Genomic DNA, 15,067 nt, shown 5'->3' with positions numbered 1-15,067 from the left:
TACTCTCTGTAGCACTTCCACTCTGCAATGTGGAAAGGCTGATTTTTCTCCATGCCCCTACATCATGGTGTAACCCCAGCCAGCAGCCAAGCCCTGTCCAGCCACTCACTCCCCCACCAGTGGGATCAGGGAGAGAATCAGAAGGGTAAAAGTGAGACAATGAATGAGCTGAGGTAAAGACAATTCAATAGGGAAAGCAAAAGCCATGCACACAAGCAAAGCAAAACAAGGAATTTGTTCACTACTTCCTATGGACAGGCAGGTGTTCAGCCATCTCCAGAGGACAGGGCCCCATCACATGTAATGGCTACTTGGTAAGACAAACACCATCACTCCTAACATCCCCCCCTTTCCTCCTTCTTACCTTCACTTCACATACTGACCATGATGCCGTATGGTCTGGAATATCCCTTTGGATCACCTGTCTTGTCTGTGTGCTCCCAGGTTCCCATGCATCCCAGGTTTCCCCAGCAGTGTTGCAGAAAAGGCCGTGGTCTTGTGCAAGCCCTGCTCAGCAATAGCAGCGATATCTCTGTATTATCAACTCAGACTTTGTTCAGCACAGATCCAAAACAGCCCCATACCAGACTCGTGAAGAAAATTAACTCTACCCCAGCCAAAACCAGCATGCAGTGTTTCATCTTTGCACTCCCTTGGACCCCTCTATATTAGTAGCCTTTAAACACTCTAGAGAGAAGGAAGGCTTACACTGTCAATGTGTTGTTCCTAGCATATCAAAGCCACTAATACCAAGTGGATGCTGTGGAAGATGTGACTAGCACTAAAATAAGTCAAGAGACATATTTGAACTGGGCTCATGGTCTGTTTTCACCTTACAAGCCGTAATCATTTTCAAGAAGTGTTACTGCTTGCTAGTCCTGACATCACCCTTGTGTATTCTAGCTATCAGATATTGATAGAAGAATAGGCAGTACCCAGAACAGGCCAGGAAGAAAGAAAGAATGAAGGGAATGGGGGGAAGGATAGTTTAAACTAAAAAGAACCATCTGAAAAAGGACTATAGAAATCTGATAGTGCTCAGAATAGTGACGACCTTTGGAGAGCAGCATCTAACTCCCAGGCTTCTTCAGGTCAAAAGATTCTGGCCCAGCAATTCCCTTACCATGTTGTAACAAGAGGAGTGGACAGAAGCAACAAGAGACCAAAGGTCATGCAAGCCTCACCCACATTGCAGACAAATATGTGCAGTATTCCAGGCTAGAAAGGCCTGGCCTTCCTCCTAGAGACAAACTCAGAGTTGTTGCTCACAGTGTATATATTTTCTCTCTCTTTCACTCTTAGCATGTGTCATGACCATTTCCTCCATCCGTCTTGGCAACTACTACCAACTACTAGCCCTCATGTTACTTCTTTTCCCTTCTGAAAATATGTGCAACTCCAAAAATCTCCATTCTGCAGTTGAGTTCTGGAAGAAAGTGCTTGTGGACCTCTCATTGATTTCTCATTGAAATCAGGGAAGTCTTTGCCTGGCTGATCAACTATGGGTTTCAGTGAACATTTTAACTAGAGTTAAAAAGGTAAAATTCAGTGCTTGAGTCCAGAGAAAAATACCTGCCACTTCTGTAAAAGAATACATTAGTTTTAACAATCTAGTGCCCTTTAACTTTTCTCCTCATGTACCCTTCATTTTTCCTAACCTGTCCTGTTTAGTATTCAAACCTTATTTCTTTTCTCTTTTGCCCTATAATGTAATTTTTGACACCAGATGTTTTGCACATTACAAAGCTGTAAGAAGTGTGACTTGCAGTAATTGCACTGCAGTGGCTGAGATGGATCAGGAATCCCTGAGCTTTTGTTCTGGCAGTGATGGTAGTGAGTCATCCTGTAACTTCAGACACTGAATTGCTCTCATCCTAATTGCTCTCCCCCTATTTTCGTGCCTGTTGAGTGGAAGAAGTTGCATCTACCTCACAGGGCTATTTTGGAGGATTAGGACTTTAAAGTGTGCCACAAGCCTTGTTAAGTATTGCTTAATGTGTTTATTAAGGGGCATGCACAGCCCTGGGATGTTTTTTGTGGGACTCAGGAGTGCTGCAAAACCACAGTGATTTTTTCTGGAGACCATGCTGAGCATACAGTAGGAGTTGTCTGTCACAACAGGGAAGGTGTGCACACTCCCATGTTGAGTAGCAACCTCAGTACCTGCTCACCCAAGCAGATAGTCTCACCTCCATCTTACTGACATGAAAATTAACACCAGCGTTCTCTTTCTTTCTTTTAGATCCTGGTGCTCCTGTGAAACTGCCTTGTATGCCAGTTAAACTGTCACCTCCACTACCTCCAAAGAAAGTCATGATTTGCATGCCTTTAGGGGGGCCAGACCTCTCTCTCTCATCCTATTCCACGCAGAAGAGCTCCCAGCAGCCTTTGACCCAGCAGCATCACACTGTCCTGCCATCCCAGTTAGCAGCTCACCAGCACCAGCTCCAGTACGGCAGCCACAGCCAGCACCTTCCTTCTGGGTCCAGCACGTTGCCCATTCACCCTTCAGGGTGCCGGATGATCGAGGAACTGAACAAAACACTAGCCATGACCATGCACAGGCTAGAAAGGTAATGGATCAACTTTTAAAATTCCATACTGGTGTGCACTGTTTCCTGCTAACCTCAGCATCAATATCATCACTTGAGTCGCATTCATAGGACTTGAATGAGGTGTCTCCTCTGGGGTCTAACTTCAAGGCAGAGTCATTTCTGGAGAAACAGAGCCTTTCCAGGATTGTTTGACTAGTTTGTGGCAGAAAGGAAATAAAGATCAAATTTCCTGAACCCCATTGTCCTGTTCAAGGAAGTAGATAATACAGCCAATGGAGAAGATTTTAATAGAACATGCCTGGCTTGCAGTATGTAACTGCGGAGCTCCAGTTGTGTGGAGGATTGCTAAATGCAAGGAGAGGAAGATTCATAAGAGGGCAATTAGAATCCAGTGTGCCACTCCAGCAGGGCATCTGATTAGTATTTCCTATTAGCTCAAAACAATCTATGTGGACTTCCTACAAGTCCCTTAGAAGAGTTTTAATACAATATTTATTTTTTTAAAATTAATTTAAATTAAATTATATGTTTCATCCTAAAATAAGCATTTAACTCCTTTCACAGCAGCTACCATCTTTGCCATTTGCATCTGGCATGAGGTAGCACATTTGATCAGAAATGCCTTACCTACCTTGGGACTTTTTTTTGTTATTGTCACTTATGACTATCTCTGAATGTCTCTCCAAGTAATCTGAGTAAGTGAAGCATGTTGTATAGACTACAACATCAGCAAGCTTTGGAAAATTTATTTCACCTTGCAGAGTAAAACTGAGAAAGTCCCAGAACAGGGAAGCTAGTCTGAAAAATTACATGTTTTATTTAGTACCAAGGACAGCTTTGTAGCCAGCTTGTTCTAGGAGCATCAGATCATCCTGTTATACAGGAAGGCAAAATAGTTTGTTAAATAGGTTTAACAGACAAAATGCCTAATGATTTACCCCAGTATTTCTGTCTGATAACATTACCTTCATTATATTCCATAGCTGGAAACAACTGGATTATTGATGGCAGTTTCTCCTTACTGCTTGAAAAAGTCAGGAGACCAGAGGCTGTCTCACACTGCCACCTTATTTTAGTACCAGAATATTGACACATCTGTGATTACATCATGGGTCTAATGTTTCTGCATCATGGGGGAATTATCAGCTGGGGAGAAATTACTAAGGCTGTGAAGGAGATTCTTATTCCCTTCAGTGAAAGAGCTGAAGAGGTGGGATAAAAAGAGCATCCACATTGTCCTCCACTGCCATACTCAATGACTACCCATTTACCTCTCACACTGCCAGCATGGCTGGTCTGGTGCCTCTGCAGCACCCCAAAATTCAATGCACCAGGCACAGAGCACAGCTGTTGTCTCCCAAATGTTCCTTTGGGGCTGCACTGCTCATGCCGTCCCCAGCTTAGGTCGGATGTCTATGTCTGGCTCACACTGTCTGCAGAAGGCCCTTTGTTATCCTGAGCCAGTGACATCTCTCAGAGTATGACTTCATTGTGGCATCTGTTGCCCCACAGCAATGAATGCTCCAGTTTCTAGTCATCCATCATGTTTATGTCTACCAATACGTTTAACTGCTTGAAAGACGGTGATGCTGTTTGGGTTTAACTATTATTTTGAAGCTGAAGCTCTGCTGCTTGTTAAAAACTGAATAAGCAAGCATTCATGTCCCAGTCAGAAGCAATTGCTTCCCTTTGCAATTAATAAGAGGAAAATAAGAAAAGGTCGTGACACTGATACTTCACATTTAAAATTAATATGAATCCTAGTTCATGATATTGCAGACAGATTTTTCATAGCCTTTTTTATGTTGACTAACTCTTAGTTAAATCATGGATTAATGTATTGAGTACTTTCTTTGTGTTCCTTGTCAAAACAAATCAATAACTTTCGCATTCACACGGGAGAAAATAGGTCATGATCATTTCCTCTGCAACAGCAAGTGTTATTTTTGTAGTATACAGAGGTAAAAGTATTTCAACCCATTTACAGTTCTGTGGAGCTGATCTTGCTGTTAAATTCTTCATCTCCTTTTTTCAAGCTACATTGTAATCTAGATAAATTTGCCAAGTGTGCTTGAAGATTTGTGCAGATTTTAAAAATATGTTTATTTAACTGGGGAGACATTTGCTTGCACCAAATGCCACTGTTTTCTACTATTTTTGACAGTACTTACTTTCCCTTATTGTAAAAATCTGCATTAAACCCCAGAGAAATTATACTGCAGAATTTGTCACTGCACACTTGAGCCCAAAACTCTTGAGGGCATGTTAAAACTGCGAAGATCCTAGATCTTCTTCCTCTGTTTGGAATTTGGTAGTGTGCTCACATCTGTAGCATGCATAGGATATGGAGTGACATCCTACACTTTGCTGATCCTTCCAAGTTAGCAAAGTACTGGGCACTACTGCTGGGTCAATAATCCTGAGGAGATGAGAGAGCCTGATAAGTCTCTGGGGCACCTTCTGGTGAATACTAAGGGGATTTTCCTTCTGATCTCAGTTGTTATCCCAAAAGTATCCTACAATTTTACAGAATAATTGCCATGGTGCTGCAGTAATATTGCTGCCAAGTCTGGTAATTTGGGGGATTATTTAGAATAGTGTTTTGATTTTAATAAGAGATGATCATATAGACAAGTACAGATCAGGTTTCAGCTCTAATTTTTTTCTTCTTCTTCTGGAATTTTTCCTTTTCTTCCTTGTATCTAGTTTCTTTGGTGCAGTGGAAGCTCCTCAAGGTCATTTAAACTATAATGATATTTGCTGAATCAATTTGTATGAAATCCACATTTTGTCCAGTAAACTTTTCTTAGCCCTCACAACTCTCTTGTTCACCAGGTCTCTGAATGTGGACATGAACAACAAATGAAAGGCTAAAACCTCCCCTTCCTCCAGCAATCTGGATTTTTTGCTTACACAGATAAGATCTCTGGAATTCAAATAGTCTAACAACATCTGAAGACTGATAGTTGAAATCAGTGCTTTGCCAATGAGCCACAGGCTTGCCAGAGAAAAATGAGCTTTCCCTCTGTACAGACCTGGGAGCCAGATTTTTCTGTCCTTGACCTTGAGAAAGTTACTGAGAAAGTTACTGAGTCTCTCTATTTTCCCCTCTGCAGGAGTGATTGCATGTAACTGCCTCACCTAGATCTAGTGCATATTAATAAGTTAATATCTTAAGGTACATTAAAAGGCATGTAATAGCTGTTCAAGTCCCAGTTGTTCTTATGACTTCAAATGGCAGTTAGTTCCTGGATTTTTTGTTCAGTTTTATTACAGACATTATAGAACATTAAGTTGATTTGTGCACTTAACGCTTTTGATTGCAAACATTTTCTGGTACTTATAATATCTATTCATAACCTGTTCTCAGAAGGGCAATCTGCCCCTTGTCATAGTATGACTATTATGACATGTCATTTGTGCTGCCAGTTTGCCTCTATTGTCCCTGATAAATTACCAGTTTTATGGTAGATTAAGGTGAAACAGAGAGATGTGTAATTTCCATGTAACCTTTTTTCTGCAGCCTCTGTTGCTAATTTGTGCCCTACTGCAAATTACTTTTCCCTCCAGCCCAAAGGGTGTTTGCCAAGCATAAGTAAAACTGTAGATTTGGACACAATTTTTTGCCATTTCAGAATGCATTTTAGGACTTGATGAAAATCTGGTAAGCCCTGCCACCAAAATACGCAGATTTCATTGTCCTGACTGAAATGAATTTGAGAACAACGACCATGCCCCGAAGCTGTGCATCACAAACAGTGGCTGAGGAAGCTTTAGAAACTCTCTTGTGACACCTAAATGTGTCTTTAATTTTGACTTAGTGAGGCAGTTTCTTGATCTGAAACAGCCTGATTGTTTGCCTTGCCTGTGTAATTCTCAGCCTGAGTCACCTGGAACGGTGACAATTAATTTAATTTACTCTGTGGGCTCATGTACAGGAGCGGGTGCAGATGAATCCAGTCCTCAGTTTGTTCACCATATGTACTAAAGAGCTGTTAAGTAGCAATATCTCACTCCAGGCTAGAATTGCCTCTGTGGCAGAGCAGTAAAAAATCACTGTGTCCAAAAAGACTGCGTGTGAGACCAGTTCCTCTGGGACACCCAACTCAGCTTCAGACTGTAGATTTATGAAATGAAATGCATTAGACATTACCGCCAGTGTCTTGTAAATCTTATGAAACATATTTGAGTCAGAAAACATTTATCTTCCATAAAACTTGTCAAGAGAATTGCATCTTGTCTAAACTTTAGCATTGCCTAAGGAGAGAAACACTTAATATTTATAGCTCTGCCTTCTGTCTCTGTTTCTCACACACATTCCTGTAGTAGAAATGTATATACAGTGGTTTGAAGTTTTTTCAGATTTTTTGTTTTAACTGTTAAGTGCAGAAAAGTGTACTGTGGATCTGAAAACATTCTAATAAAAATGTAACTCTTTATTCCCCAATTAAAGGGCCTGGCATGACAGACTAGAAGTGTGCAGGTTTTTCCCACTAGATTTTACAGGAAGTATTTAGCTTTTTTTTTTCTTTATTTTGTCTGTACCATGAGTCATTTATATGCTTAAATTGTGATTTTTCATTAGAGTATTTTCTCACTAGAAACACTGTAAGCTATAGTGGTGTAACTTTTTTGCTGTTTTGATCATGTAAAGATGATGCAGCAGTAATTGCAAGCTCTTGTTCTAGGGAGCTATGAAATGTTCAGATCCATGCATTAAGATCTTCTTTAAACAAGTGCTTGCTTAACTGTAGCTCTTTTCTCTAATTTTGTTGCAAAACACAAAACTGTTTTAAAATGGGCTTTTTGAAACAATAGTGTCCTTTTTGGTGAATAGTGCTGAGAATTTTGTGGTGTAGACCACCTGACCATGTGGGAGTTTTGCTAATGACCCAGAGTCATTTATACGCAATGGACATATCCAGTGACCTTGATTTGTCTCTGAAGTATACTGCAGTACTGCATGTATTTCATAAGCACTTTGCTTAGACAGCTGATTTAGTCAAATTGCTGTGGAAAGGGCTGATTTTAATCAAGAACAACACAAAACACTAGGAAAAATGAGGGGCTTAAAATAGAAAGTAGTATTATCAAGAAAGTGGATGATTCAGAAAACTTACAATGAGATGAGAAGCTGCCTATTTCTAGATCACTAGTTCAAATAAAAATTCTCCGTGGTAACTTGTAAATTTTGTTGCCACCCTCTTATCTGCTCAATAACCTAAATTGATGGATCACTTTGATATCTGCTACCCTATGGACACACACAAAAGGATGCATCCAGAAGCTACATCCTTCACAGAATAAGGATGCAACATATAGTCCTAGATGCTGAACTACTTCTTCCTCCCTTCATTTGTACTTCAGAAGGGGCTTAGTGAATTTGTACTTACTCTCTGTGTATGTATTGTTTTAAAATTAACTGAATGGTTGTGTGCTTGCAATTGCAGGTTTTGGGTACTTTTTTTAGCAATGTTAACAGAACTTCACAATATTGGAGTTTTTCTCTGAAATTTGATTCCAGACTTTTGAATTTCCTCTCTTTCCTCTTTAAAAGACTTACTCATAAATTACCTTACAGAGAAAACGGATGTAATGAAGTTCATAATATAAAAATTCTGAAAGCATTTCAACGAATTATAGTTAGTTCAACGTTTTTAAAGATTGTAGCGTATGGATGTGTCATTATGAGAATTCAGCTGATGAATTCTGAACTGCATCTGGGATAAAGTTTTTTGTGTCAAACTCATTGAAGTTCAATACAAAAATTTGCAAGCCAATTCTTCATGAATCTCTCTTACTTTGTGGTACAAAACATGGGCTATCACTAAGAAAATCAAGTTTCTCTCTTCAAGGCTTCTAGTAAAGCTCTGCATCTCATTGGTTAGTCTGCAATAATACATGTTGGAATTAACAAAATTATTTTTTTGAAGCTGAAGATGATGATAACAGCATGGTATGGTTTGTTCACAGGATCTGAAGTCTTTTCTTCTCTTTAATCCCTAAGCATATTTGGAGTAGCATTATATTCCTAGAACTATATTTTAAAAGACTTCCTGGAATGTTATCTGGCAGCCATTTAAGAGTCCATTCTAACTTTTGGGTTAGAAGAAAGCAAAGTATTTCAAGCTGAAGATAGTAGATTCAGTAGATTTCTGTAGAAAATCTTTTAAAGAGAAGAATACATTTTATTTAAGATACAGAACACCTCTGGTATTTAGGCTAAAATATTCAAGGGAATTGAGGGTACTCAATACTTGTCAGATCCAAGTTTGTGTGCCTCGAAGTCAACGTGGCCAGCACATCTGCTTTCATACCTGTGTTCTTCTGGAAAGTAAAATGGGAGTTTGACATAGAGAGGCAAATGTTGCCCATTTTTCGTAGAGCTATTGCATCAGCCAGGATTTCAGTCAGAGGGCAGTTTCTGCTGTTTTACAAGTAATCCTGAGCTGCCACCATTTTTGCCTGCCAGTCTCTCATTCAGATTTCATACTGGAAAAGCAACATGAACTATTTAGATAAAAATTGGTTGGGAAACATGGTACTGTGTCTGGCTTTTCCTTTCACTTTTTGTTTGAACTTGATCTTCACCTCCTGATGTTCCCATTTCCTTACATGATATGTTATTTGGTAAAGGACTTTGAATTCAACACATAAACAGGGCTAGATAGTAGCAGTCCTCACCACAGGTCTTAATCTCATAAGATGCAGAAAATAATCAATCACACCTGTGTCAAAAGAAATATGCTGTTAGTGCTAATTCTGATTGATCATCAGCACCAAGCTGGATAAAGAGCTAGGGCAGGACAAGGGATATCATCATGGTCATCCCCCACATAACTGTGCCATTAGCAAACAAAGCTCCCAGGTTTTAGCTACTTCCTGGTTACTCTCACCTGCTCTCAAAGTCTCTTTTCTCCAAGCCCAGTTTCACATGCTCACTCCCCTGCACGTCAAAGAGCTGTGCACTTGCCATCCTCTCAAGTCACTCATCACTAGTGCAAGCCACTAGTTTTCCCTCTGTCTTTCTACAATTATCCCCTACAGTCTGTCCCTATCCTTCCTTCCTCCCAGTCTTACTCCACCTTTTGCACTCAGGTGAAACATTTTCCCCTTGCTGTCTGCATAGCAGCAGAAAGGTCACACAGACACCAGGCTGAAGGTGTGCTCACCACTGAGTAGCTGGTCACTAAGTATTTACCCCAGATCTTTAGTGCTTTCATCCTGGCTGACAGTATTTCTGTCTGCATGCTGTCCTACCTCTCCCTAATAAGTGTTGTACCCTAAATCTATTAAGTACTCAGTTTAAACCCATTAGATGTCTTGCCAGTCTTGAAAATCATTCTGTTCTCGTTTCTTCTCAAAAAGGGATGAAAGACCACTACTTTCCTATATACAGTGAGAGAAGCAACTCTGCCTTTCATTGACCTGTTTCCTTTAGCTTATTTATTTGCTTTTCTTTCCCAACAGCTCTGGTTTACACTCAAGTGACAGTGTTACAAAAACAGGACCTGGGGGCCTTCCAGACATGAGACAAGTGCCAACTGTTGTGATCGAATGCGATGACAATAAAGAAAATGTGCCTCATGAAACTGACTATGAAGATTCTTCCTGCCTCTATCCAAGGCAGGAAGAGGAAGAAGAAGAAGATGAAGAGGAGGATAACTCATTATTTACAAGTAAGACTCATTCCATTTTTCTTTTCTCACTTATTTAATTTTTGCTCTGAACTTGAAATACACAAAGAAAATACAAGGTCTGTGTATTTTGTCTCTTGGCTGTGGCTTTTGCATCTCTCAGGACTTGACTACATGGGGATGCTAATTCAAAATAACAAACAGTATGAATTTATAGTGATTTCACTAATATACATGAATTCCTGTCTCAGTAGCACTCAGACTAAATTCAAATGATAGATTTGGGCTTATATTGGTTCAATTACAAATTGGCTTTTGGATTCACTTTCCCAAATGCCCATGGTGAAGAGAAGTCCTATCTTTGGCTTAAGTCAAGATCATGTCAATAGTTACTTCAGGAGGATGAAATAATTGCCACACATAGAGAATTAGAGCTTTTATATATAGTCAATATTAAATCATTTTGTAATCATAAATGTGCACATGCTTTGAAAGGGGTCACAATCAGAGGATTGAGCTCAGATAAGAAGATGTTAATCAATAGTCATATCACTATTACAGACCTGTGGCCTTCCTGACATCTGTAAGGAAGCTAAACTCCTGCCTCAGTGTGGCATTGTAGGACTGTCCCATGAAGATAAGATACAGTATTTTATATATGACAACTGCTTGTCATCCTAGACACTGAAGTTCCAGGCCTTTGGCTTTCTTTTCTTCTGAAAACTGGAAGCAGTACAATCAAACAACATCCCTTTTAAAACACACAGAAAGAAGATTCTGAACCAGGCATATTTCATCCCCTCAGAAACCCACCTTACCATGCAAGTGAAATTAAGGAGTGTTTGCTCTTAAACTAAAAACAGAACTGAACTATCTCACACTCTCCTGACAGAGGCCAAAACCTCTCATGTGTTTGTGTCTCTCCTTGCTCAAACTGCTTTGGACATGAGCCTAAGAAAGCAAATTTGAGCCATAAAAGGCCACTGGTTTTTAGGGTCCTTGCCACTGTCACTGCCTGGGAAGCAGTTCGTTAATGTGCATAGAGATTTATGCTGCTTCTGATTGACTTTTGATTCCTTTTAGTGCTGGCTTAGATGTCTTGATATTACATTGCATGAGACATTCAGATACCCCTCTCCTTTCCCATGCTGTGGCTCTGCTGCCTGCCCAGACTCTGAGGTTGAATTTTTCATTCCATTATGTGGAAATACTGTACTACAGAAAGCTACAGATGCTACCAGCAATTCTGAAACAAGCCCTTCTTCTCCATTCCCCTCTATGGAGAAATATATTAATTTCTATTTTCTGTATACATACAAATTTCAGTTTTTCCTTATTATGATATGAATTGAGGTTAATTGAGCACATGAAGTTAATTACACCCCTTTTCCCATAGTTCATACCAGTGTAAAGGAGAGCCTCATATTGTCCCTTGTCTAGTACTTCTTTGCCAGCTGCATGCTGTAATGAAATGATGACACCTCCTTTGGCAGACCCTCTCCTCTCTCCCACAGGCCCCCTGGCAAGGAAACTCTGCAGGAAAGACTCTTTAGCAATCAAACTAAGCAACAGGCCTTCCAAGCGAGAGCTGGAAGAAAAGAATATCCTCCCCATGCAGACTGATGAAGAGAGGCTTGAACTTAGGCAGCAGATTGGGACAAAGCTAACAAGGTAAGAGAGAAACTTTTTTTTTAATTCTTGCTTTTGGAAATATGTGGTGGGATGTAGTTTTTTTCTTAGTGTTTAAACATTTGAGATCTGTTTAGTTACAATGTTCAAGAGGAAAAGCCATGGAGAGGAAAAAATGGTTATATATGTTGTTTCTGGTTCAGTAAAGCTTCCCATATAACTCCCCATTTCATTTTCCTGGCATATGCTATGGGACCTTTGGTTAAGTATCAGTATGAGCTACATGAATTTGGTTCTTTTTGGTGCATCATTGGAAAATGTTCAGCTTTGATAACATTTTGGACTGTAGCTGCAGGTGCCATTTTATAAGCTATTAGTTTGGCCAAAGGTCAGAGGTATAATTTTCTCTTCTAACTGCACCTCCTGTGGGTAGATGAGACTTTTCCTGGTGCAAAATAGGTTAAGTCCTTCACTGGGTGAGGTTGGACAGATTGACCCTGTCTAAACACCTTCTTCATAACAGTGTTACTCACCAGCTGTTCTGGTTTTCTGTATTACATGGGGTATAAAGGGGTGGCCATTAAATGTGGAGGATTTCTGACAAGAATTAGTAAACTGAGGTTAGATAGAGCTGTCTAAGAACCTTCTATGTGCATGGCATGATTTCTGTAATCAGTTTAATCCTCTTACATGGTCAACTTGGTGGTATGCAGAGCTGGTGAGTGCTGTTAGTTGCTCTCCAGTGAGAAAACCACAAGGAGATGGCCAACCAGTTGTTGGGAATTTTCTTGTACGTTTTCAATTTTTATTTTGGGGGTAGGTGGATAAGGGGGAAACACTGCTACCATGTTATGGAGACAGGAAGGAGCTCCTGGTAAATACCACTTTCAGCAATTCATTTACTTTTCTCTCATGGCCTTGTTTATCACCTCTTTGGAATAAACTAACCACACCTTTCCAAACTGTCTTTGAAAGTTTTTGTGCTGGATCATACTCAACCTACTCCAGAACTCCAATTCTTCAGTTTTCTTGTTGAGGGGCTTCAGCAAACATGCCCAAAATATGTAAGATGGTGTTGCACTGTTGTTGGTACTGTGATTTTTGAGTTCAGTCTTTACTCAGCTTTATTCCAGCCTTGTTAGACTGTAGCTGCAATGGAGCTCTGGGCCCCAAAGAACAGCACAGGACAGCAAGGTCCCAGTGCTTATATGATTAAATTTGAACCTTTTTGAAGCATGTGAAGAATTTAAATGTTTGTCTCTTAGCCTATCTCACTGCTTGACCTTGCAATGACATTAAGCAGCATTATCACTGTCACCCATTTGCCTAAATTACTTAGGTCTTTCTGAAGTTTTCCAGCTATGGCTGGTGAAGGAAAGTGATGTCATTTACAAACATTGATTCTGCACAGCTTACTGTGCCCCAGGTCTTTTTCATTATAAGTATTTTATTTTTCACCTCTCCAAAACCTGCTTTTTTCCTCGCTAAACAATATTTTTTCAGCATATGCCTTTTTCACAAAAGAAGCTATTTTTGGCAATACACAAAACTCTTCCTTTCTAAGCCCGATATTCTCATAATGTTGTTTTTTGTTTCCCCAATTGTATCTCTGACAATTTGAGTTTAACAGTTTGAGCTATAATGCCTGATTTTGTCTTCTAATATAGCTAGGACTTAAGTCAATCACAAATATTTCAAATAGTTAAAACTGTGTATATATGAGTTCAAAAAAACAGCTGAGCTGATTAACAGCTGTTTCATTCCTGCTTTATATCAGTGTAACGTCACTGAAAATGGTAGAATTCCACAAGCCTTAGCTGGAGTGGTATAGCTGCCGGTCTGACCTTTAAATTAGTAGTATTTACAACTTAGTATCTCATCCTTTTGAGTAGTTGAAAATAATCATGAAATACGAGGAGAAAATAATTTTTCTTATATCTAATATGTAAGAAGCAACAGACATTTCAGCAGCAAAACGGAAAGGTGCTTGTCTTACCAGTGCTTTATATCTAAATGCAATATATCCATGTGCATAAACTGATGAGTATTAAGTTAAAATAGAGAGAATATTTCAATTTGGACAGTATTTCCTTACTGTCCAGACTTTATTACTGAATCCATCCTTTGCTGTTGCTTGGTAATTGTCACACAGTGATGCAAATGCCAACCAAAATTAAAGTAGTGAAGCATTTATAGTCCTTAGAGAAGATGCTAGATGCAGACTATAATTGCAGCTGGCAATTTTGGATTTCAGAGGGATTTGTACTGCTCCACCAATGGTCCCCTAGGGTTTAAAATATCCAGCCAATCAAATCATATATGCTACTTACAGAAGTAAAAAATGCAGAATAAAAACTTCAGCACAGAGTTATTGTCTGTAATGGATCAATTAATTTTCACCAAGAGGCTGATTAGGGTACTTCAGTATTTATGCATAATCCTCACAGTATTTCATTTGGAAGAGCTCATTGGCTGCCACATTTGGCAGATCAGAATTTAGTACTATAAAGAGAATGTCTTTTTCAAAGATGCCTCTATCCAGGCATATTGAGATTGGCCGTTGACATATTGTGTGTGACCAAAATCATCCCAGGTGCAGTTCCTCCAGCCTTATTAGAGTTGCACTGGGAATCAGTTTGGCTCAGAAAGGTCTGTTCAGATCTTGTTTAAATGTAGTTTGGAACCTCTTGTTATTCCCAGAAAATTATTATGACTTGAGTATTACATCAGCCAACTGGAAGAGAGAGAGATTCCACAGCAGAATTCCATTTCCCGTGCTGGGAGAATAGTGCTTTGAGTTACACCAGGCCAATTGTAAGGGTGAGGCTGCAGGGACTGTATGTTATAGGAGGACCTGGCCTACTACACACCTTGGTGTTCACTCAGCCATGAGAGAAATTCTTTGTGCCTGTCATTGAAACATTTCACATGAATTGTGAAGTTGTGCTTCCCTGGTCTTCATCCTGTGTCATGGCTCAGCACATGCAGACCCAAGCAAAAATGGAGCTTCTTGCCCAAGGTGGCAAAATATGTCCTAGCAAAGGCAGGAGTTTCTACATCATATGAATTCCAGCCACATGAATAGGCTGCTGCACCGTAAACCATTTCTGAGGAGTCCTTACATAGCAATTATGGCAATTGATTACAGCAATTAATTAGAAGACCTCCTCCTCTAACCAAACCAGAATGGATTACTCCAAAATGTGACATCTCCCATGAAGCAAGGAGCAAAAATAGTGAATTAAG

The 15,067-nt window shown here is 39.7% G+C and overlaps 1 protein-coding gene across 1 annotated transcript in view; it reads left to right on the top strand.

Annotated features, from left to right (window-relative positions):
* The window catches only part of PHACTR1 (phosphatase and actin regulator 1), a 294,138-nt gene that overhangs the window by 239,253 nt on the left and 39,818 nt on the right, over nt 1-15,067 (top strand). The window contains exons 9-11 of the mRNA XM_058832069.1: nt 2,243-2,573; nt 10,026-10,234; nt 11,707-11,863. Of these exons, the coding sequence (XP_058688052.1) occupies nt 2,243-2,573; nt 10,026-10,234; nt 11,707-11,863 (697 nt within the window). The remainder of the gene's footprint in view (nt 1-2,242; nt 2,574-10,025; nt 10,235-11,706; nt 11,864-15,067) is intronic.

The sequence above is a fragment of the Poecile atricapillus genome, chromosome 2 (assembly GCF_030490865.1).
Source record: "Poecile atricapillus isolate bPoeAtr1 chromosome 2, bPoeAtr1.hap1, whole genome shotgun sequence".
Taxonomy (NCBI): Eukaryota; Metazoa; Chordata; class Aves; order Passeriformes; family Paridae; genus Poecile; species Poecile atricapillus.
The sequence above is the reverse complement of the archived record's forward strand: the minus strand, read 5'-3'. Positions and strand labels throughout refer to the sequence as shown.